The sequence below is a fragment of the Balaenoptera musculus genome, chromosome 4 (genome assembly GCF_009873245.2).
Source record: "Balaenoptera musculus isolate JJ_BM4_2016_0621 chromosome 4, mBalMus1.pri.v3, whole genome shotgun sequence".
Lineage (NCBI taxonomy): Eukaryota > Metazoa > Chordata > Mammalia > Artiodactyla > Balaenopteridae > Balaenoptera > Balaenoptera musculus.
In genome coordinates, this window is record NC_045788.1 from 143,214,001 (window position 1) to 143,241,013 (window position 27,013).

General features: G+C 56.9%; 1 protein-coding gene across 4 annotated transcripts in view; it reads left to right on the top strand.

Moving 5' to 3' along the window:
* The window catches only part of TRPM2 (transient receptor potential cation channel subfamily M member 2), a 52,679-nt gene that overhangs the window by 19,128 nt on the left and 6,538 nt on the right, over positions 1-27,013 (top strand). For all 4 annotated transcript variants that reach the window (XM_036851801.1, XM_036851800.1, XM_036851804.1 and 1 more), the window contains exons 8-27: positions 596-657; positions 1,782-1,982; positions 6,003-6,105; positions 8,245-8,366; positions 8,595-8,933; positions 11,020-11,157; positions 12,637-12,766; positions 12,954-13,099; positions 13,757-13,869; positions 14,254-14,467; positions 15,910-16,028; positions 16,536-16,668; positions 17,107-17,278; positions 21,353-21,536; positions 22,604-22,785; positions 22,998-23,130; positions 23,755-23,842; positions 25,289-25,376; positions 26,050-26,207; positions 26,812-26,888. In XM_036851801.1, the coding sequence (XP_036707696.1) occupies positions 596-657; positions 1,782-1,982; positions 6,003-6,105; positions 8,245-8,366; positions 8,595-8,933; positions 11,020-11,157; positions 12,637-12,766; positions 12,954-13,099; positions 13,757-13,869; positions 14,254-14,467; positions 15,910-16,028; positions 16,536-16,668; positions 17,107-17,278; positions 21,353-21,536; positions 22,604-22,785; positions 22,998-23,130; positions 23,755-23,842; positions 25,289-25,376; positions 26,050-26,207; positions 26,812-26,888 (2,902 nt within the window). The remainder of the gene's footprint in view (positions 1-595; positions 658-1,781; positions 1,983-6,002; positions 6,106-8,244; positions 8,367-8,594; positions 8,934-11,019; positions 11,158-12,636; positions 12,767-12,953; positions 13,100-13,756; positions 13,870-14,253; positions 14,468-15,909; positions 16,029-16,535; positions 16,669-17,106; positions 17,279-21,352; positions 21,537-22,603; positions 22,786-22,997; positions 23,131-23,754; positions 23,843-25,288; positions 25,377-26,049; positions 26,208-26,811; positions 26,889-27,013) is intronic.

Here is a 27,013-nt window from a genome sequence, read left to right on the forward strand (position 1 = left end):
GTCCCCAGAGTGTGGGTTCACCCTCAGGGTCTCTGATTCACAGGTCCGGGGAGTGAGGATTTGCATCTCCGAGTCCCCAGGGGACACGGATGCTGCTGGCCTGGGGACCACACCTGGAGAACTTGTTTTGACCAAGAGCAGCTGGGTGGGAGTGTTCGGGGTGTGTGAGTGTTTGGGGAGGGTGAGACCATGTGGACTCTTGGAAAGAATGTTTGCTTCCCAGGGAAAGATGTTTCTAGAATCTTCACAAGCCCTCCTGGTTGCCAGGCTGGATGAAAGGCTGAGGGTGGGGCTGGCTGGCCAGAGGACGGAGTTGCGACGCCGTACTCCCGCGCCATGCATGGTGCCCGTTGGCTTGACGTGTCCCCAGCCCTGCCCAGATTTGAGGCGCCACGAAAGGGCTGCAGGGAAAACAGGCTGGTCGCAGGGGCCAGCCGGGCAGAGCGGACCAGCTGGGGGAGCCCTGGGTGCTGAGGGTGGTCTACGGCCCTCGGCTTCCCGCCACCCCAGAAAGGGACAGGAGTGCACTCGGTTAGGCTGCAGCTGGCGGTGGGGGGGCCCACGGTCCTAAACTGGGCTCTGTGCTTCGTCCTAGGCGTGGCCATCAAAATCCCCATCGTCTGCGTGGTGCTGGAGGGGGGACCCGGCACGCTGCACGTGAGTCCTGGCCAGGGTGGGTGGTAAGGGTGGGCTCTTGGGGGTCAAGTCCTGCTGCGGGTGGGACGCCTGCCCCAAGTGCTGTCACCAGCCCCCCAGGGGGTCATCAGCAAGAGGGGACAGGGATCCTGTCCGCTGGGTGGGGGGGTCGGAGCCCCCTGAGTGGCCCTGCCTCAGGAGGGATGCTCTGGCTTTGGCCCTGGGGCTTGACCTGCACAGAAGAAAGAGGGGCTCCAGAGGGGACTGGGGCAAGGGTGGAGCCCATGCCCCCCCCAGGACCCCCGGGCAGCTCATGGGGGTTTCTGCAGCTCTGCACCCAGACTCCCGGGCGGGGTTCTGAAAGTACAGCCCTCGGCTCCCCCTCAGCCCCGTGGGACCAGCAGCTAGATGTAAAGCAGGACCCTCAGTGGCTTTGACAAGCTGCCGTGGACCTTTGTTCAGAACCCACTCTCTGCCGTGGGGTGGGCCTCCCTTGTGGAACGCGGGCCAACTTGCCCTCTGCTGTAGTAACACACGACGACATTACAGCCTGCAGATTTGGGGCAAGAGCATGACGTTCTGTTTATGGGATCATCGAAAGTGTCTTTTTATGTTTAGTAACCGCAGGAGGTCAACACAGGATCCTGGGGTCCCTGGGAGGACGGGATGCGTCTGGTCCCCACTCCCACCCTGGCTCTCCCGCAGCATCGCCCAGACGGCTTCCTCAGGCCCAGAGCAGGGCGTCCTTCCTGCTGGGGTAGAACCCCTTCCTCAGGTTGCGCTCACCCTGGGTCTCCGGGCGTCTCCCTCGATGTCCTGGTTAACGAGGGGGCGGACCTCTTGCAGTGCCCCCTCCTTCTGGAGATGGTGCCCGTGTCCACACATCGAAGGGCGGAAACGTCCGAACCTTTCGTGACAGTGGTGTTGAGTGAGAGGCCTGAAGGAGGTGGTGTGTCGGGTGTGTATCCCACGTACATCAGGATTAGCCACTCTCCCCTCTGAGCAGTGGCATGCTGCCAAGCAAATGTCTTCTGTAAACTTCGCAATAGCCAGACATCAACACTGTTTGAGCATCTCTGTATTAGAAGGTGTCCGTGCGGGTGAGGAGTCAGGTCCCGGGCTCACGGTCAGCCCCTGTGTTGCAGACCATCTACAATGCCATCACCAACGGCACCCCATGCGTGATCGTGGAGGGTTCGGGACGAGTGGCTGACGTCATTGCCCAGGTGGCCAGCCTGCCCATCTCCGAGATCACCATCTCCCTGATTCAGCAGAAGCTGGGCCTGTTCTTCCAGGAGATGTTCGAGACCTTCACCGAGAGCAGGATTGTGGAGTGGACCAAAAAGGTGAGGCACACGGTCACATGAGTCACCAGGCGTGGACCTGAAGCCAGTAAGTTAGACGCTGTCAGCTTGGCGAGCGGGACCAGGACACGCCAAAACCAGACACAGAGACCCCAGCGGGCCTGGGGCGGGCACGGGAGTGATCTGCAGAAGGTGGGGGGCTCTGAGCCCGGAAGGCAGTGGGCCCAGGGCAGGCGGGAAGCCCTCGGCTGAGGCAGCAGGCTGTCCTTAAGGGAGGACGTGCTCAGCCTCTCGCCTGCAGAACTCCGGGCCTGGGCCGGTACCGCAGGGCACGAGACACGGCCGTCCCGGGAAGAGGCCCCTGCTGCCCTGGGTGGGCAGGAGGCTGGTGCTGAGGCCCTGGGGGCGGCAGAGGGGTGGGGAGCCCAGATTCCGGCACAGGGGCGCTGCCAGGTGACGGCAGTGGGTGGCAGGGTCCGGCCCAGCCTCCAGGCCTGGTGACCTCAACGCCACCGGGGAGATTAATGGAGACCTTCTGGGGTCGACAAGGCGGGCAGACGTGCCAGATGGGGGCCCATGCGTGGTTCCGGGAACCGTGTGGTGACCTGGGGGCTGCTTCACGTGCACCCTTAGATAGAGGCATTGGTGGCCCGGGCCCATCCTGGGGCCAGTGTTCTGGGAGACCCCCCCCCCCCATCGCCAGGGGGTTTGGAGACTTGAGACCTGGGAGGGAGCTAGTTATGCCCCAAACGGGCACCCTTTCTGCCCTGTGGGCAGGAGGTACTGAGTGGGAGCACGGGGAGTTGGGTGCTGAGCAGGGCACACGTGACCCTGCGGCAACAAGTCCGGAGACAGACCGCTGGAAGGGCGGCCTCAGCTGTACTCCATGTGCCCGCCTGTCCTCTCTCTGTCTTTGTTTTGTAATAATTTTAGATTTGTGGGCCGGCAGCACAGGTAGTGGAGGGTGTCTGTCTACCCTTCCCCTAACTCTGCTGCTGTCAACGTCCTACATAAGCCCGGCGCATTTATCAGAACCTAGCAGTGAGCTCTGCTTCATCCCTGTTGACCAAACTCAGGCTGTTTGGATGTCATGTTGATCTACTAGTGGCCTTTTTCTGTGCCGGAATCCAAACCATTAGCCTGGTCTCTTCATTGTCTTTTTTCTTTCTTTTGTTTTTTTTAAGTGTGACATTTTCTAACTAGCCCACTGGATTCCACAGATTTTCTGGAACACCACCGTATGAACTGGGTGAAAGTGGGCTGCTCTGGTTGTGGGGTGGGCTGGGGGCTCTGGGGCCTCGCTTTCTGCCCATCTCCTCAACTCCTGAGCCGTGAGCCTCGTGGATGCTCCCAGCCCCAAGAGCTCTGGTTTGGGCCCCTCTCCTGACCCCGGGAGACCATGGCTGTTACAGCCCAGGACCATAGTTGCCCTGCATTTCAGTATTTTTGCGTTAAAGTGCATTGGTATTTGCTCTTTCGTAGCTACAGTGGGAGATAACACTGGTTACAGACGGGTGTAGACTTTGCTAGCATCCCTTATAGATGGGGTCCTTGGTGGACCCAGGGGGAGAAATAACACAGGAATGTGCATATGGAAGTCTCTCCAGGCCCTGAAAAGAAGGAATTTCTCTCTCACATACTCTGAGGCTGTTTGGCTCAGTTGGGTGATCTGGGGCATTTGGAATGGGCCTCAGAATTGGCCGTCTCCCCAGTCCAGATTTCGGGGGCCCCGGTGAGCTCTGCAGAGGGACCCTAACCCATGGCCATGGCCCCAGCCTCCAAGGGGGGTAGGTGTGAAGGAGAGCGCTGGCTGAGCCCTGAGCACCCACGAAGCCCTGGGCCGGCGGAGAACCCCGCACCCGCGGCCCCTGTGTCCTGCCGACCCCGCTGTCCGGCCGCACTCTGAGCCCCGGGGGCAGGGGCTCACCCGCCCCGAGGTCACCTGACCTCTATTTCGTGGCAGGATTCTTTGTGGGATGGGGGCAGTCAGTGCCTCTCTGACCTTCGGCTTCCCCAACAAGTTGGGGCTGACAAAGCAGTCAGGGTCTGTGACTTTCATCCAGCTCCGTGGATGCAAAAGCCAGGCTGTAAAAACTCATGGAAATTCAGTTTTAAGTGCTTGACGTGCTTTTCAGGGCAGGTCTATGGGGCAGCTTAGCTCCCACCGCGTCCCATTTCGGGCCATGTGGACGGTCTGTGCCCACCAGCCAAGGACCACGGGGAGGGCTGGGACCCCGGATGGGGGCTGGGGGGGGAGGGCAGCGGACCCGCTCCGAGGGGAGCCGGGCAGTTTTTGTGGGTGGCACGGTGACCCTGCCCTTGTCTGTCTTATTGTGGCCTCAGAGGACCTCCTTAGAAGCCAGTGTTCTGTGAGATTGTTTTTGCTGTTGGCGTCAGCTCAGCTGCCAGTGGAGATGGTGGGGATTGGCTGGCCGGCCCTGTGGCCTTTCCTCAGTTAGTCTGTAAATTATTCAGGCAATTCTCAGAAGTGGATCTAACTTGCCAAGGTTTAAAGGGGCCTGTGTTTTCAATCCCTTGCCAAGTAGAGGCCTGAAAGTGGTGTTTCATACACACCAGTCTCAAGCCAGGGGGTCGCCCTCAGTGGTTGTTCTCGTTCAGTGGGGAGAGGACCCCCAGAGCCGCCATCACTGATTCACTCCACAAACCTCGGGGCTGGTCTGCCCCATGGCAGGTACTCGGGTGTGGCCCTTGGCGGATGTGGACATCTGCCATGGGGGTCTCACTGCCAGCCCACCAGCACCACATAGCTGGGGTCAGAGGAGTTGCTGGCCCTCTCTCAGCAATCCCGTTTTCTTACCTGCAGAATAGGGGTAATTGGTACTTAAACTCAGAGGATGGAGCAAGGTCACCTGGGAGAGTGCTAAGTGGTTGGTCGGCACAAACACACAGTAGCTACTTCATCCTGTGAATCAAAGGCCGGGTTAAATCCTGGAGCGATTTCAGCTGGAAGATGGGATTGCGGTTGGGGAGAGAGACCCGGGGTATTTTGGAGTTGACATGAAAGCTGGACCCCGAGGGGTTAGGGAGGTTGGGGTCTTAGAGGCGGAGGTCGGGTGTCCTCTAGGTGGGAGCGGTCTGTACAGAGGCGGGAGCTGCACGGCCAGGCTGCAAGAGGAGGTGGGAAGGCAGGCGGGGCGGCCGGGAGCTGGGGGAGGAGCCTGAAGCTTTGGGGGTGTGGGGAACTAGTGGATGGCCCCCCCCGGTCTCAGGGTGAAGGGTTCAAGGCGGGGCAGCTGCTGGTGGCAGCTGAGAGATGATAGATGCGATAGGTGATAACTAGATAGACAGGTGATAGGCAATAGATGATAGATAGATAGATAGATAATAGATAGATAATAGAGAGATAGATAATAGATAATAGATAGATAATAGATAATAGATAATAGATAGACAGATAATAGATAGATAGATAGATTGGAAGGTAGGTAGCTAGGTGTATAGATAAGTAGGTAGATAGATAAATAGGTAGGTGGGGTGACTAGCTAAATAGATACATAGAGTGGGTAGGTAGATATATAGAAGGGTAGGTAGGTAGGTAGGGTAGGTAAGTAGGTAGACAAGTGGGTAGGGTGAACAGATAGGTACATAGATACACACACACACATGCCTACATACATACACGCATACACACACAGACTGATGGATAGCTAGGTAGGTAGGTAGATGATTGGATGAATGAGTGGATGGATGGATGGACAGACAGGTAGGTGGGTAGGTCCTCCCCCAGGCAGGAGGACCCGGGGAGAAGTCTTCAGTTAAGTGGTACTGAGTGTTGATCAGTGACCGATCAGTGAGGTGAAGATTCTTTACACTTGGGCTGTGTTTTCCACCCCACAGGCCACCCGCAAGCACCGTGTGTTTGGTCCTCATGCATCTTTCATCTTCACCGTCCGGGGTTGGGGGGGCGGCGAGGGGGTGGCCCTGACTACACAAGCAGTTAGGACTCCTGCCTGGGGCTCTGGCTCCGCGTCCTGGGCCTTGGTTCCGTGGGTGCCCTTTGAGGAGGCAAGAGGCGCCTCACGTGGGGACTGTCCTTTGCAGATCCAAGACATCGTCCGGAGGCGGCAGCTGCTCACTGTCTTCCGGGAAGGCAAGGATGGCCAGCAGGACGTGGACGTGGCCATCCTGCAGGCCTTGTTGAAGGGTGAGGGTCAGGCAAAGTGGGGACAAGGGGGAGGCGCCAGGTGAGGGTTCAGGACCCTGAGTCCTAGCCTAGAGGAGCCAGAAATGCCACCCGTGGGCAGATGCGCTGGTCAGAGGGCAGGTGGTGGTGGACCTCGCCAGGCCTACCTCATGCTCCCACTGGGCAGCTGGGTGCCCACCATCGATGTTGGGGTACAGGATCCTTTCTCAACTTACCTTCTTCCCTGAAATCTGAGTGCAGCCTGCACTGATTTACCCCTTAGTGGTCATCATAGTTTCTCATAAAATTCTAGCATAGAAAGAAAGAACCCTGGAAGTCTGCTCCTGTCTCCCCACGGTCTGTCTCATGTTTAACTCCTCTGCCCCCAGCGCAGGGCAGAGTCCAAACGCGGGGGTCTTCATGACCAATAGGGCTCTCGACCGACTTCTGCTCCTTAGTCTGACCTCTGCCCTCCAGCCCGTTCTCCCCGGGCCCACACTTCACTCTTCCCTCTTCTCCCACTTCTGTGGGGGAGGGAAGCCAGTGCTTCCCTGTCCTTCCCGCCGGTGTTGACATGGCTGAGACATCCCTGGTGCCCAGAAGCCTTTGCTCTGCGCTGAACAGCCCCTCACCCTGGAGGGACACCAGCCCCAGGCCAGCCCTGATGGCAGAGCAGGAGGCTGTCGTAGCAGAGGATCGGCTTTCACTTTATTTCTGTGCATCCATCCACACGCCATGGATGCAGGTCTGGGCTGTTCTGCATCCTCGCCAACACTTGGTACTGTCAGTCTTTGAAGCTGTAGCCCTCCTGGTGGCTATGAAGGGAGATCTCCGTGTGGTTTGGATTTGTGTCTCCCTGGGCTTCTTAGCCATTTGTATTTCATCTTGGTGAAATGTCTGTCAGATCTTTTGTCTGTGTTTATTTGGTTATTTGTCTTCTTATTTTTAAGGTGTATGAGTTCTTGATATATTCTCATACAAATCCTGTGATGGATATATGTGTTGGGTGTATTTTCTCTTGGTTCATGGTCTGCTTTTTTTTTTTAATAAATTTATTTATTTTATTATTTTTGGCTGCGTTAGGTTTTTGTTGCTGCACGCGAGCTTTCTCTAGTTGCGGCAAGCGGGGCCTACTCTTCCTTGCGGTGCACGGGCTTCTCATTGCGGTGGCTTCTCTTGTTGTGGAGCACGGGCTCTAGGCGCGCTGGCTTCAGTAGTTGCAGCACACGGGCTCGGTAGTTGTGGCTCACAAACTCTAGAGCGCAGGCTCAGTAGTTGTGGCACACGGGCTTAGTTGCACCGCGGCATGTGGGGTCTTCCCAGACCAGGGCTCGAACCCGTGTCCCCTGCATTGGCAGGCGGATTCTTAACCACTGTGCCACCAGGGAAGCCCCTCATGGTCTGCTTTTATATGTCCTTCGAGGTGTCTTTGGAGAGCAGAAAGCTTATATTTTAACACATTTTAGTTTACTAATTTTTTTCTTTATGATTCATGTTCTTTGCATCCCAAGAAATCTTTTCCTTTCCCACGGTTGCAAATATTTTCGTCTGTTTCATTGTGGAAGCTCTATAGCCACAGCTTTTATATTTAGGTTTATGATCTGCCTCAGGTTACTTTTTCTGTGTGGTGTGAGGTAAGGGTCAAAGTTCTTTTTTCTTTTTCCCCAAATAACAACCCATGTTTTAAAATGTTAACCCAGCAAGAGCAGAAACTAGTTGGGCAAGATACTTGCACTGAGAACCTGGGTGAGGTGGTGGTTTTGCAAACAGGGCAAAGGAAGGAAATGTGATGGCCTTTGTGGTCCAACTTTTGAGTATGAATCTGAAATGCCTGCCTTTCAGAGACCCGTGTTTACTTTAAACTTAGGGTGGGGGCTTGACCAGGAGCTGGGGACAGAGTGGAGGGCTGGGGTGAGTGGAAGTGGTGACAGAAACCCAGAGATTCTCTGATTCTACCACTGAAAGGAAAAGCGATTTTATAAAGGTGCATGCAGGGGAAGGGTGGGGGGTGGCAGTGATTTTGTGACTGAGCATCTTATCTATTCAATTAAAATGATGGAGACGGGTTGGTGACACACCACTCCCTCTCTGACTTTGTTAGATGGGAAGTGGCTTTGAGGCCCAGATCAAAGCCCCTGATGCGTGTGCCTTTACCTGCAGCCTCTCGGAGCCACGACCACTTTGGCCACGAGAACTGGGACCACCAGCTGAAGTTAGCAGTGGCGTGGAACCGCGTGGACATCGCCCGGAGCGAGATCTTCACGGACGAGCGTCAGTGGAAGGTGAGGCTGCGGGGGGGGGGGGCCCTGGGGAGGGGCTTGCTGGGCCTCGGAACAAGGGCAGGCCCTGAGGTGGCCTCGTCCAGACCCCAGCTCTGCCCTCAGTGAGGGCGGCTGGCACGTCTCCTTCTCCCGAAACAGGAGACGCTGGCATCCCCGTCTCGGGGGCACTGAGATAAGGGTTATGCGGGGCAATGACCAAATGCACGGCCCCCCACGTCCCCCTCTCAGCCCTCAGAGCTGTACCCCATGATGACGGCCGCCCTCATCGCCAACAAGCCCGAGTTCGTGAAGCTCTTCCTGGAGAATGGGGTGCGGCTGAAGGAGTTCGTGACGTGGGACACCCTGCTCTACCTGTACGAGAACCTGGAGCCCACCTGCCTGTTCCACTACAAGCTGCACAAGGTGCTGGCCGAGGAGCCCGAGCGCCCGGCCCCCCGCGTGCAGATGCACCACGTGGCCCAGGTGCTGCGGGAGCTCCTGGGGGACTCCACGCAGCCGCTGTACCCCCGGCCCCGCTCCAGCGACCGCCCACGCCTCCTGCTCCCGGTGCCCAACATCAAGCTCAACGTGAGTGCTGGCTGTGTGCCACGCGCACTGCTGCGTCCTCGGAGCGTTGAAACACGCGCTTTTATTTTCATTGGGAAAGTCAGCTTGGGCTGCCGTAACACAGATGGGGCGGCTTACACAACAGGTGTCTTTCTCTCCTCGCTCTGGAGCCTGGAGTCAAGGTCAATGTGTCGGCAGGTGGGCTTCTGGTGAGGTCTCTCCTCCTGGCCTGCAGGGGACCAACCATCTTCTTACCCTGTCCTCACACAGCCTGTCCTCAGTGTGTCTGGTATAGTTTCCTCTTCTCCAAGGAACACCGGTCCTGTTGGATCAGCACCCCACTCTCATGACCTCATTTAACCTTGATCACATGCTTGAAAGCCCATCTCCAAATACAGTCACATTAGGGGATGGGGCTTCAACATATGAAATCTGGGGGACACAGTTCAGTCCATAACTCTCCCTTTCTGAAAACCTCCAACGGTACAAAAAGTTATGTGGGGAAAATGCTCTCCCCTGTGCCCTGTACCCCGAGCCCTGCTCACAGGTGTAATCGGTGTCTGTGTAGCCAGGTCAGCAGCTCCACTCGTATCTGGGTGAGATGCATGTGTGTTGCAACAATAGGACAGGGGCTTTTCTAGTCTGCATCCTTATCTGATGGGAATCCCGCAGCCTCTCAACATTAAGTACAACGCTGGCGTTTGTGTGTGTATTTATGTGAGGGAGCCTCTTCTTCCGACTTATTAAGTTTTTACAAATAAAGCCTCAGTGCCGATCTTTGTCAGATGCCTTTTGAGGAGTTGAACTGCTCTTCTTTGACCTATGAATTTGGTGAATTATAGGTCGTTATTATTTTTTTATTCCTGTTTTGAATCTCAACTCGATTGCAGGGTAACATGTATTTAATATGGTGTTGGATTCCCAATAGTTTTAGGATTTTGCATCAGAATGTTTAAGTCTTTAATTGTAGTTTTATTTCAGGGGGGTTATATTTGTCAGGTTCTGGTATCAATTTTATGTTAGCTTTGTAAAAACATTGGGAAGCCTTTCTTCTTTCTCTGCCCTGGAACAGTTTATGTGGCTGGAGTTCACTGCTTCTTACAAGCTTGGCAGACTCCCCTAGGAGTCCGTCAGGACCCGGTGCCTTTTTGGGTAGTAACTGATAACTTTCTCATTTTCTTTCCTGATGGTCCTGATGTTTAGGTTTTCTGTCTGTTCTAAGATCACATTTGATTTTGTTTTTTTCCTGCTAGAAAATTATCCACTTCCTTCAGGTTTGCAAATCTGTCCATTGTCCTGTGTGAGCTATTCCTGACCCCTGAGAATGATGTGGTTGTGGCTTGGTTTTATATATTTACAGTTCTGCTTCTCTTGATTCCACTGTGTTTAAGATGTCCAGTTGGAATGTGCTCAAGTGGAAGCTCACGCAGACCCATGTCTATAATTTAAGAAGATGAACTAATTTTTCTTTTTTTATAAAGATGAGTCTTCAGGTGATTTCTAAAATCACTTAAAGAAAGTGCAATTTTGTGTGTGATGTGGGAAATGTGTTCTTTGCTTCTGGGAATTGTTTCCAGACTGTCTGAGGATGTGTTTATTTACTGATGGGCCAGGAAGCCTGGGTTCTCATATCACTGTAGGTTGAGTGTGTCTGGGGTCAGGGCCTTCCCACTCACACATGGCTTTGTCTGTCTGGTGTTTCTTGCTGACCTTCTCTGCAGGAGACATGGTGTAGGTTCCCTTGAGGAGCTCACAGCATGAATCTATTAACAGACTCTGTGTTAGAATCTTACTTCATAGAAAAAGGCTTTGATGCCAGCAGATAAGAGTAGGAAACATTGGGGTGCCTGGCTGGCAACAAGGGTCTACAAATATTGGTGTGGGAGGTAACTGGGTATTGCACTTTTTGGGTGTGTCTTCACATCTCCAGAGTGGTGCTTTAAAAACCCCAGTGTGCATGAGAAAGATTTGGGTGTTGTTGGAAATGCAGTTTGCAGGGCTCATCCTCCAGGGACGGTGGGGCTGAGCTCAGGACCCTCAATGGGCCCCAGGGTTCTGATGTTCGTGGGGCCCTAGGTGAGGGCTCTAACTGTCCGCTGCTCACCAGGTGCAGGGAGTCAGTCTCCGGTCCCTGTACAAGCGTTCGTCAGGCCACGTTGCCTTCACCGTGGACCCTGTCCGTGATCTTCTCATTTGGGCCATCATCCAGAACCGCCGGGAGCTGGCAGAAATCATCTGGGCTCAGGTACCCAGACCCGCTTCCTGGCACGCATGGCTATGGGTGGACCAGTGACAGGGCTCTAGCTGGGGCTTCTGGCCAGAGAACCAACCGCAAGGGGTGGGTGAGTAGCACAGGGCCATGCAGAGAGGGCAGTGGGTGTCCACAACACCAGAAGGAACTCAGGGTGTCCAGGGTTGGAGAACAGAGAGCTTGGCCCTAGGCCCTAGGCAAGAAGAGAATTTTTAGAAAGGAGTGCCACACAATCTCCTCCTGTGGTCTGTCTGGGCCAAGGCCCACCTGGCACACACACCAAGCAGGCCAGGCCACCCTCTGTGGTCCACACTTTCTGGTGGTCAGCGCACGTGCTGTGCCCCCCACCCTGCCCCACCCCGGTCAGTAGACTCTGCAGGCAAATTCCATCCCTGGAGGGACGGCCTCTCTTTCCATTGATGGTTGGGGGATCTCAGACACAATCTGTTACTAAGATGGGCGCTTCCCAGGTGCCGCTGCCCTGAGCTGTTGGTGGGCCGTCTGGGAACACCTGCCAGCTAGCCTGTCGGCTCCTAGTCCCTGGGCCTGCGTGCGGCTTCATCACCCGTTGCGGGGGACTTGCTGGGGAGCTCCCTGAGAAAGAGGGCACTGCAGGCCCAAGTCTTCCTGAGTGGTTTTCCTTTAGTTCAAGCTGACTCTCCTCGTAAAGGGAAAGTAAAGTTCTGTAATTTTTTCTCAGAGAGGCCCCGCTTTTACGTGCTGGCATTTCCAGGCTGCTCTCAAGAGCCCGCTCCCCCCAGGGTCCCAGCAGAGGCTCTGGTGGCCCCCCCCTTCTCCGTAGTTCTGGGAGGTTTGCCCTCGCGCAAGGTGCTTGGGGAGGGGGTCGGCAACAGAGCCGGGCCCGACTGTGGCCTCAGGTGTGCCCCTTGGGGCTCAGGGGAGAGAAAAGCCAAACTCGGATTTCCACGCTCTGACACCAACCCCTCGCCTGGGCTGGCACTGCCCTCAGACCCAGCGCCTCTGGGCTGAGCTTTGAGACCCTCCATGAGATCTTCTTGGCCCCCACTCTGGTGCCTGGGACTGGCAGTGCCACCAAGGCAGGGCACCCTGGGTTTGGACAGGGACGTGCGAGGGCCTGGTCCCCGCCTCTCACCTTCAGGGTGCTCCATGCATGAGGTTGGCCAGATCCCCGGGGAGCTGTGGGCCTCGTGCTGGCAGGGCTGTGCTAGCACCAGTGTCCAGCCCATGTTCTGGGGAGGCAAGTGGGCTGCCTGGTAAGCAGACCACTTCCACCGGCCCGTGCAGGAAACTGGCCACCAGCAGGGCTTACCTGTGATCTGGGTGAGCCCAGTGGTTTATATGGAAGGATCCACAAGTACTTGCTCCACAGCCTGTGCTGTCTCGGGGCCTCTGCTGTCTCGGGGCCTCTGCTCTCATCACCCTGGGCGGTGTGTCGGGGGTTCCCGGGGCTGGACCATCCAGGTCCTCACGGTGGCTTCCCCTGGTGCCCAGAGCCAGGACTGCATCGCTGCGGCCTTGGCCTGCAGCAAGATCCTGAAGGAGCTGTCCAAGGAGGAGGAGGACACGGACAGCTTGGAGGAGATGCTGGTGCTCGCGGACGAGTATGAACAGAGAGCCATCGGTGAGTTCCTGGGGCCGCGGCCTTGGACCTGGGCTCGGCTCCTCCTGGTCACCCTGGGGTCCTCGCCCCGAGTCTCAGCGCCACCCCTGTTCAGGCAGTGTCATCTGTAGAGGCCATGCTCCGACACTGTCCTCGGCTGTCACTGCTGGGGACATGGCTGCTGTGACGTGACCTTCCTCCCATCCAGGGGTCTTCACCGAGTGCTACCGGAAAGATGAGGAGAGAGCTCAGAAGCTGCTTGTCCGCGTGTCGGAGGCCTGGGGCAAGACCACCTGCCTGCAGCTGGCCCTGGAGGCCAAGGACATGAAGTTCGTGTCTCACGGGGGCATCCAGGTGACCTTCCAGAAACAGCTGCCGCGCTGCTGCAGGGGCAGACGCGGCCTCCCACTCACACAGACAGCACAGGAGGTCCCTGTGTGGGAGCCCCCAGCAGGCCCCCAGGAGGCCCCAGGGACAGGACTCGGACGCCCGCCCCCTCTACCTGGGGCCTCACGAGGGATACGTGGAGGGGCAGGGCATCCTCTTGGCGCACCGAGTGCAGGATGCCCTGGCGCTTCCTTGGTGACAGGGCGCGCGTGGCACACAGTGGGTGTCCCTCGGAACCCTGGCGCTTCCTTGGAGCACAGCCTCCTGCTGTCACCACGTCCACAGCACTGTCGTGTGCCGGCCGTGCTGGATCCCAGGGACGTGGCGGGGAGGGGGTCCTGTCCACAGCCCCCCACCCCCAGAGAGAGCTCAGAGGGGCCAGCTGGTGAGAGACAGGGGGACAGAAGTCCTGGGCTTGAGCCCTGCTCTCCGCCCCTTCTGTCTGGGAGAGCTGGCCCTGCCCTGCCCTGCCCACAGGGAGCCTCTTCCTCGGCCGGGAGGTGACAGGCCCTGTGCTGAGCTGCCGCCGCAGCGTGCAGAGTCAGTCCTCCTGGGGGCCTCAGGGAGCACGGGGTCGGGGGTGGGGGACGCCCGTCGCCCTGACACCGGCCCCTGTGTCTGCAGGCCTTCCTGACCAAGGTGTGGTGGGGTCAGCTCTGCGTGGACAACGGGCTCTGGCAGCTGGCCCTGTGCACGCTGGCCTTCCCGCTGCTCTACACGGGCCTCGTCTCCTTCAGGTGCCGGCCTGGCTGTGGGCGGGGGCCGGGGGCTGGGGGCCTGGGGGTCCTCACCACTGCCACTGATCCCAGGGCGGAGGGGACTCATGCTTGGGGGAGGGGCCCCCCGGGCCGAGACCTGCTGTCCCCCAGTGCCCGCTGGGGCTGAGTGCCACCCTGCCTGCGCCATCCACCGTGGCCTGAGTATTTTGTTACAGCCCGAAAGGAACCCGAGGCCCTTTGGGGACCCCTCCGTGGGGCCGTCTGGCTGAGCCCCCGCTGAAGCCATGCACGCAGGGGCAGCAGCCGCATGCGGGTCCTGGTCCCCCCTTCTCTGCGGTGTGACCTGGGTGGGCTGTCAGGCACCTCACGGCCGCGGTCCCCCCACCCCGCGTCTGCCCCCAGGGACAGGCGGCTGCAGGCCGAGGGGGGCCTGCCCCGCATCCGCGCCTTCTTCAGCGCGCCCGTGGTCGTCTTCCACCTGAACATCCTGTCCTACTTCGCCTTCCTCTGCCTCTTCGCCTACGTGCTCATGGTGGACTTCCAGCCCAGGCCCTCGGGCTGCGAGTGCCTCATCTACCTCTGGCTCTTCTCCCTGGTGTGCGAGGAGCTGCGGCAGGTGGGGCCCTGCCCGGCCCCAGCCCCACCCACTGACCCTCCCGCCCCCGGGCCGCTCCCTGGGCTCGGTCACTTTCTCACGGTGGCCCTTGGCCCAGCGCCGTCCCCGGCGAGACTCACGGGGCCGCTGAGAACCGCGCAAGGCCCCTCGGAAAGGGTGGCCTGCGGCCCCCCAGCCACACCGGCCCTTGCTCCTCCTCCACCTGACCTCCCCTCCCCAGGCTCTGCTTTTTGCTTGAAACCCTCTCTGATCACCCCGAACGGGATGCCCTCACCCGTGGCCTCCTGGACCTTGGGGGCGTGTGAGACCCCAGCTCCGCTGTGAAGGGCACTGCAAAGTGTGGGGTCCCAAGACCACTCTTGGGTTTGATAATTCTCCAGAAGCACCCCCAGCGCCCTGAGCCGGCAGCTGGCGGTTACAGGTGAATGACCGCACAGGAGGCCACAGCTTAACATCGGCTGAGGGTCGAGGTGCACGGCAGCGTCCGGCCAAGGATTCTGGACACAGAGCTCCTGTTGCCCCCTTCCCTCGGTGGGCAGGGTGTTTCCTGGGGGTCGGTCGGGTACTGGAGGGTGGCCCACCTCAGTGTCCAGCCCCTCTGGAGGTCAAGCTGGCCCTGCGCGGTCCAGGCCCCATCCTGAGTCCCGCTGTGAGCCGACCTGGAGAACAAAGACCCCTTCCGGGCTCGGATGCCTCCTCGGGGGCCCAGGGCAGAGGGAAAGGCTGATCCTCACGGCTTGTCCCACCCCCACCCCGTTCCCACACTGTCCCCACCTGCCAGTACCTGGAGGCAGCCGGTGGACGTGACCCTCAGCTGGTGTGGGGAGGGGCCGGCCCGCTGAGAGACGCCCGCTCAGACTCACCCCTGCTCTCTGAACTTGGCAGCCAAGAGCCCCAAGATAAAGCCAGCTTAGCTCACATGCGCCAACACCTCCGCCTGCGGGGGATCCTAGGGCACCATCAGGGTCCCCAGGAAGGAGGTGCAGGGCGGGCGGCCAGGCCTGGGGCCGCGCTGGCTCTGCCGGCCTCGCCTCGTCCCGCACGGCCTCCTGCAGCAGAAGCCCCCGGTCCCTGAGCCCCGGCCTCACCGCGGGCAGCCCCAGGACAGAGGGCAGGCCCTTCTCCCGGGGTCTGCCCAGCGGTGCCGGGGAGGGGACCCGGTTGCTCCCGTGGGGCCGCCTGCCCCGCGCACCCAGCTGCTGGGGTCCGGGGTGGGGACTCCCGCGGGGCAGGCCAAGCGGGGCCGCGGTCCCTCCACCGTCTCTCCCTCCTCTGGGGGCCGCTGCAGGGGGCGGGGAGCCGGCCCCTGACACCTTCGCTTGAGGCTGGGGCCAGCGGAGGCCACGTGTCCTGCCCGCGGCCCCTCCCCAGGAAGCCGTGGTTTGCTGGTTGCTGGGGCCGTGAGAGGGATAACGCCCTGGGCCCACTGTGTCCCCTGCCAGCTCTTCTACGACCCGGACGAGTGTGGGCTGATGAAGATGGCGCTGCGGTACTTCAGCGACTTCTGGAATAAGCTGGACATCTGCGCCATCCTGCTCTTCATCGTGGGGCTGACCTGCCGGTGGGCTGCCTCCCCGTGTGGCGCCCGCCCCGCCCGTCCCGTCTGAGGCAGCCGCCCCACAGGGTCCCCCCGCGGGGCTCAGCTCCCCTCTGGACGCATCTGCCCCGAGGGTGCCCTCCCCCCGCCCGGGGACAGTGAGGGAACCAGGGCGGAGACTCGGGGCTCTGTCACGGTGGGTAGCTGCCGTGTGCGCGCGCCTGCATCCCAGCCTGGGGCTCTGACCTCTCCACTGCCCGTCAAGGCTGCGCGTGTCTGCTCTGCCGTGACCCGCTTTCTCCACCAGGCGAGACTGCCCGGCCCAGCCTTCTGGTTCCCGGGACGCCCATGCGGCCTGGCTTCTCTGCCCGTGGCTGGGCTTCTGGACCCTCCTGGAGGCTCTGCCCCTGAGCTCACACCCAGCCTTAGTACTCTGGGGTCCCGGGGTTGCCCCTGGACTGGGGCAGGTGAGCAGGAGGCTGGGGCCAGGCCCTCGGGGCGGCCAGCTGAGGCCCTGCTTTGCCCAGCCAGGCTCGTCCCCTCGCTGCTGTACCCCGGGCGCGTCATCCTCTCCCTGGACTTCATCCTGTTCTGCTTGCGGCTGATGCACATTTTCACCATCAGCAAGACGCTGGGGCCCAAGATCATCATCGTGAAGCGGATGGTAACAGGATGAGGGGCCCCTGATGCCAGTTGCAAGTGAGGCGCCCCAGGGCTTCAGCACACCCCGTAAGATCCCCAGTCCCTGCCTTGCCCCTTGGACTCCCACCCCCGGGCACGCCCGTCTCGGGTCTTTGCCTGTATGTTGCCTCCTCCAGGCAGCCTTGCCTGATCTCCACAGCTCATTCCTGACCCCGGTTACAGCTCCTATCACTCCCCTCCTGGGTCATGGTCACGTTGGACCCTTCCTGCACTTCAGGGGGAGCCCAGCGCACCTTTGGGGTGTTGGGGCAGCCCCAGGGCTGTTCCCCCGGAGCTCCTGGCTCTAGGCGTCCATGCCGTGGGCGTCAATGGAGTCCCCCTCCGCTGCAGGGCACACAGGAGCCCACCTGTGGGCAGTGAGGGTGTGGGGCTGCAGCCTGGTGTCCCCCTGTCCCCGCAGATGAAGGACGTCTTCTTTTTCCTCTTCCTGTTGGCCGTGTGGGTCGTGTCCTTCGGGGTGGCCAAGCAGGCCATCCTCATCCACAATGAGAGGCGGGTGGAGTGGATCTTCCGGGGGGTCGTCTACCACTCGTATCTCACCATCTTCGGGCAGATCCCGGCCTACATCGACGGTACGATGGGCCCTGACAGCCATGGGAAAGGAGGTGCCAGCCCAGCGGGGGTCCTGCAGGCTCACAGAAGTGGGGGAGGGAGGGCCCGGGGGCCGTGGCTCCTGCAGTGCCTGTGGCCGAAAGGGACAGGTGCACGCTGGGTCCAGCTGAGAAGGGAGGGCGTCAGCTGGCGGAGCCTGAGCTGTACCTCGCAGCTTCGGGGAGATGGGGCCCTGGGGCATCAGCTGACCCCCACCCCCCGGCATTAAATGCTGCCCTATTCCTTCTGTTCCTCCCACTGCAGTCAGAAATAAGTCATCCTTCTCTGGACACAGAGAACACTCTCTGTGTACTGAGTTTGTTCTCTTGAACAGCTTCATTGAGATTTAATTCACATTACCATAAAGCTCACCTGTATAAAGTGTCCGCTGCAGTGGCTTTTAGTATATTTACAGAATCTAATTTTGGAACATTTGCATCACCCCAAAGAGACACCCCATGCCCATTAGTAGTCACTCCCCTTCCCCCTTCCCCTCAGCCATAGGTGACCTCTAATCGACTTTCTGTCTCTATAGAATTTGCCTTTTCTGGACATTTCATATAAAGTGGATCATGTAATACAGAGTCTTTTGTGTCTTGCTTCTTCTACTTAGCATAGTGTTTTCAAGAGTCATCCGTATAGTAGCCTGTATCAGCATTTAATTCCTTTCTGTTGCCAAATAATACTCCATTGGATGGATTTGCCATGTTCTGTTTATCCATCCATAAGCTGGTGAACATTTGAGTTGTTTCTACGTTTTGGCTCTTATGCCTAATGTGACTATGTTTTCTATAAATTTTTGTGTGGACACGTTGTCATTTCTTTTGGATGTATACCTGGGAGTGGAACGGCTGGGTCACATGGTAATTCTATGTTTAACTTTTTGAGAAGCTGCCCAACTGTTTCCCACAGCAGCTGCACCAGCAATGTATGAGGTTCCAATCTCTCCACATTCTCACCGACACTTGTTATTATCTGTCTTTTTTGATTCTAGCCACCCTACTGGGCGGGAAGTGTATCTCACTGCGGTTTGATTTGCACTTCCCTGATGGCCAATGATGTCGAGCATCTCCTCATGTGATTACTGAGCCATCTTCTTTGGAAAAATATCTGTTTCTATCCTTTGCCCATTTTTCAAGTGGGTATCGGTCTTTTCATCGAGTTGTAAGAGTTCCTTACATATGGTTACCAGTCCCTTATCATATTTATGATGTGCAAGTGTATTCGCCATTCTGTGGGTTGTCTTTTCACTTTCTTTATGTTGTCCTTTGAAGCACAAAAGTTTTCAGTTTTGTTGAAGCTCACTTTGTCAATCTCTTTGATCATTTGTGCTTTTGGTGTCATATCTAAGAACACACTGCCCAAGCCAAGGTCAGGAAGACTTATGCCTATGGTGTTATTCTACAAGTTTTATAGCTTTAGCACCTACTTTTGGCTTTTGATCTATTTAGATTAATTGTGTATACAATATAAGAGTCATTCTTTTACAGAAAGCATTCAGTTGTTCCAGCACCCTTTGTTGAAAAGACTATTCTTTCCCCATTGAATTGTCTTGGCACCCTTGTCAAAAATCAATTGACCATGAATGAAAGCGTTTATCTCTAGGCTCTCAGTTCTATTCCATTGATCTATGTGTCTATCCTTGTGCCGATACCACAGTCCTGGCTAGTATAGCTTTGTAGTAAGTTTTAAAATCAGGAAGCGTGAGTCTTTCAACTTTGTTCTTTTTCTCAAGATTGTTTTGGCCTCTGGGTCCTTGGGTCCACATGAATTTTTGGGTCATCTTATCAATTTTTCCAAAAAGAGCATCTAGGATTTTGACTGTAAACATGTGATGTCTTCCACTTATTTAGATCTTTCATTTCTTTCCATAATATTTTTTATTTTTCAGTGTATAAGTTGCACTTCCTTTGTTAAATTTATTCCTAAGTGTTTTATTCTTTTTCATGCTGTTGTAAGTAGAATTGTTTTATTAATTGGATTGTTTACTGCTTGTGTATAGAAATGCACTATATTTTGTATATTGAACTTGTATCCTGAAGCCTTGCTGAACTTCTTTATTAGTTCTAATAGTTTTTAAGTGCATTTTTTGGAGATTTGCTATGATCATGTCATCTGCAAATAGAGATACTTTTACTTGCTCCTTTCCAATCTGGATGTCTTTTATTTCTTTTTCCTGCCTAATTATCCTGGTTAGATCCTCTGGTACAGTGTTGAAACGTATCAAGAACAAATGTCTTTATCTTGTCCCTGATCTTAGGGGAAAGCTTTCAGTCTTTCACTACTAAGTACTCTGTGAGCTATGGGTTTTTTGTAAATATCCTTCATCAGGTTGACGAAGTTCCCCTCTATTCCTAGTTTCTTGAGTGTTTGTATTATGAAAGGGTGTTAGGTTTGTCAGATGCTTTTCCTGCATCAATTGGAATGTTCGTATGGTTTATTTTCTTTATATTGTTAATATGGTGTATTATATTAATTGATCTTCAGATGTTAAAAGAACTTTGCATTCCTGGGATACATTTCACTTAGTTATGGTGTATAAATCTTTTTATATGTTGCAGGATTCAGTTTGCTAGCATTTTGTTGAGGATTTTTGCATCTATCTTCTTAAAGGGTGTTGGTCTGTAGTTTTCTTTTCTTGTAATGTTTTTATCTGGTTTTGGTATGAGAGTAATACTGGCCTCATAGAATCACTTAGAAAGTAGTCCCTCCTCTTTTATATTTTGGAAAAGCTTATGAAGGATTGGTCTTAATTATTCTTTAAATATTTGGTAGAATTCACCAGAGAAGCCATCTAGGCCTGGACTTTTCTTTGTGTGAAGTCTTAAAATTACAAATTCAATATCTTTACTTGTTATAGGTCTATTTGTGTTTCTACTTCTTTTTCAGTCACTTTTGGTAGTTTTTGTCTTTCTAGGAATTCTTCCATTTTTTATAAGTTATCTAATTTGCTAGCATACAATTTTTTTGTAGTATTTCCTTATAGTTTTTTCTGTTTTTGTAAGGTTGGTTGCAATGTCCTCTCTTTCAGCTATGATTTAGTCATTTGAGTCTTTCTTTTTTTTTCTGGATCAGTCTAGCTAAAAGGTTGTAATTCTGTTAATCTTTTCCAAGAACCAGATTTTGGTTTTGTTGATTTTCTTTATTGTTTTTGAATTCTCTATTTCATTTATTTGCATTCTGCTGTTTATTATTCCCTTCCTTCTGCTTGCTCTGGGTTTACTTTACTAAAATGGAAGGTTATTTTATTGATTTGATCTCTTTTTTTTTTTAAATATAGGTATTTCTAGCTATTATAATGAGTTTCTATCTTAGAAAATTAGTAGCACTTTCAAAAATATATTTGATTACAGAACAGTGCATACTCATTGCTAAAAAAATTTTAAATTCAAGTTAAGTATAAAGAGGAATGTTCATAATCCTACTTCCCAAAGTTAACCACTATTAACTTAGTATATTTTCTCAGAGATTTTTAAATGCACAAATGGAATATATATTTATGTTTTGTAATATTATATTACAAATATTATAATAAAGGATAAATGATAAATATTATCCTTTACTTTTCTGCAATTGTGTGGCTATATTTTGTTTTGTAATCACTCGTTCCACATATAGGAATGCTGCCTCTGTAGCTTTTTTCCTTTCTCGTGTCTCCCTTCTCTTTTTGATAGTTGTTAATTTTCTCCTTGAATCCTTTCCCACCGCGTTTTTCTCCCCAGGGTTGGGACCTGTGCCTTATGATGACACAGCCCCTCCTGGTGCTGCCCCCGCCTGGGGCCCAGAAAGCACCCTGGTGGGATGGATGGCTGGATCTGGGCAGGGGCACGTGCCCGCCTGGAGTACAGGTCTGGCTTCCCTTGGCAGCCGCACTTCCTGCCCGCGAGGATGCTTGGGGGTAGATGGGTGCCCCTCTTCGGGCTGCCCTCGCGCCTGAGCTGACAGCCGTGGTCACCCAGATGTGTGGGTGCCCAGGTCTGCGGGCTCATCGCCCGAGGACCCTTGTGCTTCCACTTGGCTTTCTTGGCTCACCTGCCCCCTCACTCCCGATGCAGGCGTGAACTTCAACCTGGACCATTGCAGCCCCAATGGCACCGACCCCTACAAGCCCAAGTGCCCCGAGATCGACGCGACGCGGCGGGAGCCCGCCTTCCCCGAGTGGCTGACGGTCATCCTGCTCTGCCTCTACCTGCTCTTCACCAACATCCTGCTGCTCAACCTCCTCATCGCCATGTTCAAGTAAGCGCCCTGCGGCCTGGCCGGGCGCACACCCCTGGCCCTCCCGCCATCCCCGTGGGGTGCGGACGGGGCGGAGCCCGGGACCTGGCTCAGCCCAGGTTGACCGTGCGCGGCCACGCTCTCTGGTCACCGCTGAGCCCGTCCCAGGCACTGCTGCTGCGGGACCAGTGCACGGGCCGTGTGCCCGGAGGCTGCGGGCTGGGGCACACGGAAGTCTCGCCCCTCCCACCCTGGAGGGAGCGGGTGCGGGGCAGCGACCTGGCTGAGGCCGGCTCTAGATGTGGAGGTGCGTGTCACACTTATTGAACATCCGACGATGCAGGATGACCTGTGTTTGCTCTCCATGGCTCAGGGCATTGCCAGCCCCTCAGCGCCCCTCCCGGCCTCCGCAGAAGGGCCCCTGGGACCCACGGTGACCCTGGTGAAAATCCCTTAATTCCTGGTTTGGGCACCGTTTCTCTTCCCTTTCATCAGCTAGCGTGATGAGGTCGCCGCTTTCTGATTTACCACGTGTTCTGAACAGTGAGAGACCCTGACCTGTGCTGGGCTGTGATAGAGACAGAGAGGCCAGAAGGCCGGCGGGCAGGGGCTGCATCTTGGCCCTGCCTGGCCTCCCTCCCTCCCTCCGAGGGCCTCTCTCTGGCAAGGATTCGGGTCAGTTGAAGTCCATCCACGAGACACACACGTTGCAGAGAATAAACGTGTCGGCCTGTTGAAGACACCGTCCCTTCTGTGTGTCAGATTCAAGGGACGAGCCCCTGTTAGAGTCCAGTGCAGGACACTGTGCATCTCCCAACACACGCAGCTCTGTTTTACCCTCTAACGAGGTCTGTAGAACCTAAAATCTAGGTCTTCTTTCTTCCTTCTCCCCTTGGCTCCCAGGAAGCTCAGAATTCTGAGGCCGGCAGTTCAGCTGCCTTTTCCTGCATCTGGAGTGGCCCCCGGGTGGTGTGTGTGCTCTTTATGGGCCGTCACGGCAGACACGCCGGGCAGTGACACGCGTGTGTTTGTAACCGTGTTTGGGTGGCCTGTGTTCCCCTGTAACCAGTGCTCTCTGCCCCCTGCAGCTACACGTTCCAGCAGGTCCAGGAGCGCACGGACCAGATCTGGAAGTTCCAGCGCCACGACCTGATCGAGGAGTACCAGGGCAGGCCCCCTGCGCCGCCCCCCTTCATCCTCCTCAACCACCTGCATCTCTTCATCAAGAGGGTCATCCTGAAGGTCCCCACCAAGCGGCACAAGCAGCTCAGTAAGCTGCCGTCTCCCTCATCCCAGAGCTGCGTCTGGGGCGCAGACGGGGTGGGGTGGGGGCAGCAGCTCCTTGGAGAGTTCCGGAAGCTCGGTGGGCGTGCAGACCGCTCAGGCCACCGACTTCCCACCAGCCCGCTGGGGGAGGGTGTCAGGGTCTCGGCCCCTCCCTGCGGGGCCCCGAGTGGGTCAGAGGCTCCCCTCCCCCGACAGAGAACAAGCTAGAGAAGAACGAGGAGGCGGCCCTCCTGTCCTGGGAGATCTACCTGAAGGAGAACTACCTTCAGGACCAGCAGATCCAGCAGAAGCAGAGGCCGGAGCAGAAGATCCAGGACGTCAGCGACAAGTACGGGACCAGGGCGGTCCCCTCGGGGTTCCTGAAACGTGTGCTCTTGCCACACAGCACATGCGACACCGGGGGGAAGGCAGCTCAGAAACCCCAAACGCAAAGGACGAGAGCGTTTGGAAGTATTTTTCGTATAAAAACAGAGGCCGCGTTGGGTGCAATTCCTATGTTGTAGCAAAAGAAGACAGAAACCAAACCAACATTCCCCAGACAACGGGGCTGCGTCCTCCTCCTTCCAAAGTCCCCAGCGGTAGCTTCCCCCACTGTGACTCGGCTGTGGAACTCGTGGCAAATCGAGGCGAGGAGCCGGGCGTGTGCGCGTCTGCACACCTGCACCTCTCGCCCAGCCATGCCCCCCCCAAACCCCGGGGCTGTTGGGCAACCCTGTGAGCCGGGGGCGTCCGTTGGCTAAGAGATCTTCCCCTTGGGCCACTAGGCGGTGCTCATTCTATACGGAAACGTATGGTATAAATACTTTCAAATTAAGAGGAAGATGTGTGAAATTAAGGCCAACAGAGCCTGGGCTGCTGGATCTGATAGGCCACCCACCTGCAAAGAGGCACCAGGCTTCCTTCACATCCTGCCCCCGGCTGGCCTGCGGGGCTCAGCTGTGTCCTCTTGCAGGGTGGACACCATGGTGGACCTGCTGGAAATGGCACATCTGAAGCAGTCGGGCTCCATGGAGCAGAGACTGGCCTCCCTAGAGGAGCAGGTGGGTTCTGGGCTGGGACCTCTGTTTCTGGGCACAGCTCCGATGGACCTGGAAGGTCGCTCTGTGGTGTGGTGGCTTTGAGAGTGAGCATACTGGGAAGCCAACCAGGAGAAGGGGGCGGTGACATCGGGGCCATTGCTCCCAACTGGCAGGGACACCTTCTCCGTCCTCCAGAGAACTCCACCAAACGCTCCCCTGCCTGCGCTCTGCCACAGCGCACGGTGTGACGGCCACATCGGGGGCTGGTCTGAGGGAACAAACTCTTGACCTTCCCCTGGCCTCCTTGGAGCTGTCCTCTGAGACAGCCGCTGTCTCCAGACTCTGCACCTGGAACCTGGGAGGGGGCCGTGGAAATAACTAACAGCCCTTGGCTGCTTTCTCAGGCTGCCAGCTATGCTGGGAGGGAGGGAGGCCATGGGGCCAGCAAGGATGCGTATGGATGTCCGTGTGGACAACTGGACTGAGGGGCAACATCGGAAAGCAGCATGTGGATGTCTCAAAGCAGCTCCAGATGAGAGAGCGGTGGCCAGTAGGCGACAGGAGAGCCGCCTCCACCCGCCCCTCCCCCCTCAGTGTCCACTGACAGCACCCCATCAGCTGGGCAGCCCTGAGTGGCCTCACGTCCAAGAGTCATTGTCTCATAGGCCAGCTGGGCTCAGGTGCCTGAGTGATGCTGAGGGACAGTAATGTGTATTAGTTCATCCATCCATCTATCCATCCATCGATCCATTCTTCCATCCATCCATCTGCCCATCCATCCATCCATCTATCCATCCATCCGTCCATCCATCCATTCTTCCATTCCTCCATCTGCCCATCCATCCATCCATCCATCCATCCATCCGTCCGTCCGTCCATCCATCTATTCATCCATCCCTCCATTCATCCATCCATCCATCCTTCCAGTCATTCATGCATCCATCTATCCATTTATCTGTCCATCCATCCATCCCTCTATCCATCTGTCTGTCCATTCATCATCTATCCATCCATCCATCCATCCATCCATCCCACGTTTCCTGTGTGCCTCCTCCGTGCCTGTCCAGAGCCGGCCTTGAGAATGTCAGGGTGACAGGCATTATCTCATCCTTGAGGATTCCCAGTCAGGGGGAGGCACAGACATAAAGGTTCATTGTCACAATGTAGTTCAATAGGCACAGTGAAGGAGGTGGATGCAGGAGCTTCGGTCAGGGAGGCCTTGGGACTCCAGGATGAGGAAGGGTGGACCAGGCAGAGGCCAGGTCCCCGCCCCTCCGTGCCCCTCCTGCTGTGCCCTGACCCTGTGCCCCCCAACCCCGTGGGCCTGCCCTGGGTTCCCTTCCTCACTCTGAGTGCTCTGGCCCCAGGGCCTGTGCCTTGTGACGCAGGGTAACAGGGTGGGTGGGAGCTGGGCATTCCGTGTGGGGGCAGGTGTTGACCAAGTCTTGTTTGGGACGTGCCTTCCAGGTGGCCCAGACGTCCAGAGCACTGCACTGGATCGTGAAGGCCCTGAGGGACAACGGCTTTGGCTCGGAGGAGGGCGTCCCCACCCTGGGTGAGTGGGTGGCCGTACCAGCAGCTGGTCTCTACCACCTGTGCTCTTTTGCGTCCGGGGGTCCGTGGGGAGGAGATGCAGCAGGCCCAGTGCCTCGGGGAGCACGGCCCACCCCACAGATGCACGTGCAGAGTGTGGCCAAGTCCCCCGCTTGACCAGCTGGGGACTTCTGGAGGCCGCCTGGCCCCCAGCCCCATCCCCCTCCTGTGCATCAAGCTACAAAGTGGGGGCAGCTCCAGCAGATACCCGAGACCCAGGCACATCGACTGGGTGACAGAAAGCAAGTCTTTGTTCCTAAATTTGCAGTCGGCCAGGAAATGGGCATGAGTAACCCTCCTGGGGTGTTGCTGGCCCCGGAGGAGCAGTGTGCCCTCCTCAGCGGGACAAGCTTCTGTAAGGGCCTGTGCGTCCAGCTGATTACTGAGAGCTCTCCTGGGGGCTGTCCAAGGTGGTGGTTGCCTGACCCCAGGTCTCTGTCCTCCTGGGCCATGTGCTGGGGGCCCTGGGGAGGGTACCCTCTTCGGGGCTGGCATTCAATCCGGGCTTGGGGAAGTAGAGGCAGCCCAGAAGTTTGTGGGAAAGGACCATAGAGGATGGCCCTGTCCTGCGCGCCTGGCACCCGAGTCCGGGCCCAGCTTTGCCCACAGCTCCGTGGGGCTGTTCCCATTCCCAGCACCCCAGAAGGCCTCGGTGGGGCGGGACCCTGAGCTGGACGGAGGGCTGAAGGTGGAGGATCCGGGCGACGCCTACCACGTGGATGCCCGGCACCTCCTCTACCCCAACTGCCCCGTCCAGCGTTTCCCGGTGCCCAACGAGAAGGTGCCCTGGGAGGTGAGTGCCTGTCCTGCTGCGTCCACCAGGCTGCAGGGGCCCGGTGTCCTGGCAGGGAGCAGTCCAGCCCCCCGGGGTGGGTGAGCCCTCTGCGGCCTCACAGGGACATGACAACAGATGCGAAAACGGAGGCACGCGGTCCACGTGGCCAGAGGGGGTGGAGCTGGGGTTTGAGCCAGGACGCTGGTGGGCCTCCATCCACACACAACCGACTGCCCTGCTTGTCCGACCCCCTGTCCCCAGTGAACAGTCCCCGCCCTGTTTCTGAGTGCCGGGGAGGCCGGAGGTGGAGAGAGAGAGGGAGAGATGGTTGAGGCATGGGGGTGCCCCCCCCTGGTCTTCTCTCTGGTTTTCCTTGGAACATTCCAGGCTGTTACTCTTCCCCAGTCTCCACTAGTAGGACCCCTTCTCCCCTCTAGAGCCCAGCCTAGCCCCCCATCCCCCATCCTGGGGGCTGGTCTGGGTGTGTGCGTCCTCAGATCTGCTGAGCTCGGGCTCCCGGGCCCTTTGGGCCGTCCCAGGGTCTTGGGCTCTGAGGTCAGCCGTCCTGGGCGCCAGCTGACCTGGGGTGGTGACCGACTGAGGGGAGCCCCGTGTCGTGCAGACGGAGTTCCTCATCTACAACCCGCCCTTCTACACGGCCGACAGGAAGAACAAAGACCTGGTGGACCCTGTGGGGGAGTGAGTGCCCTGCTTCCTGCCTGGACCGGTGGCCCGTCCTCCCTGGGGGCTGGGGCCATGCATGCTGGGAGGGCGGCGGCCGGGGAGGGGCCCTCGTGGTGGACCCCCTGAGGGCTCACCGCGGC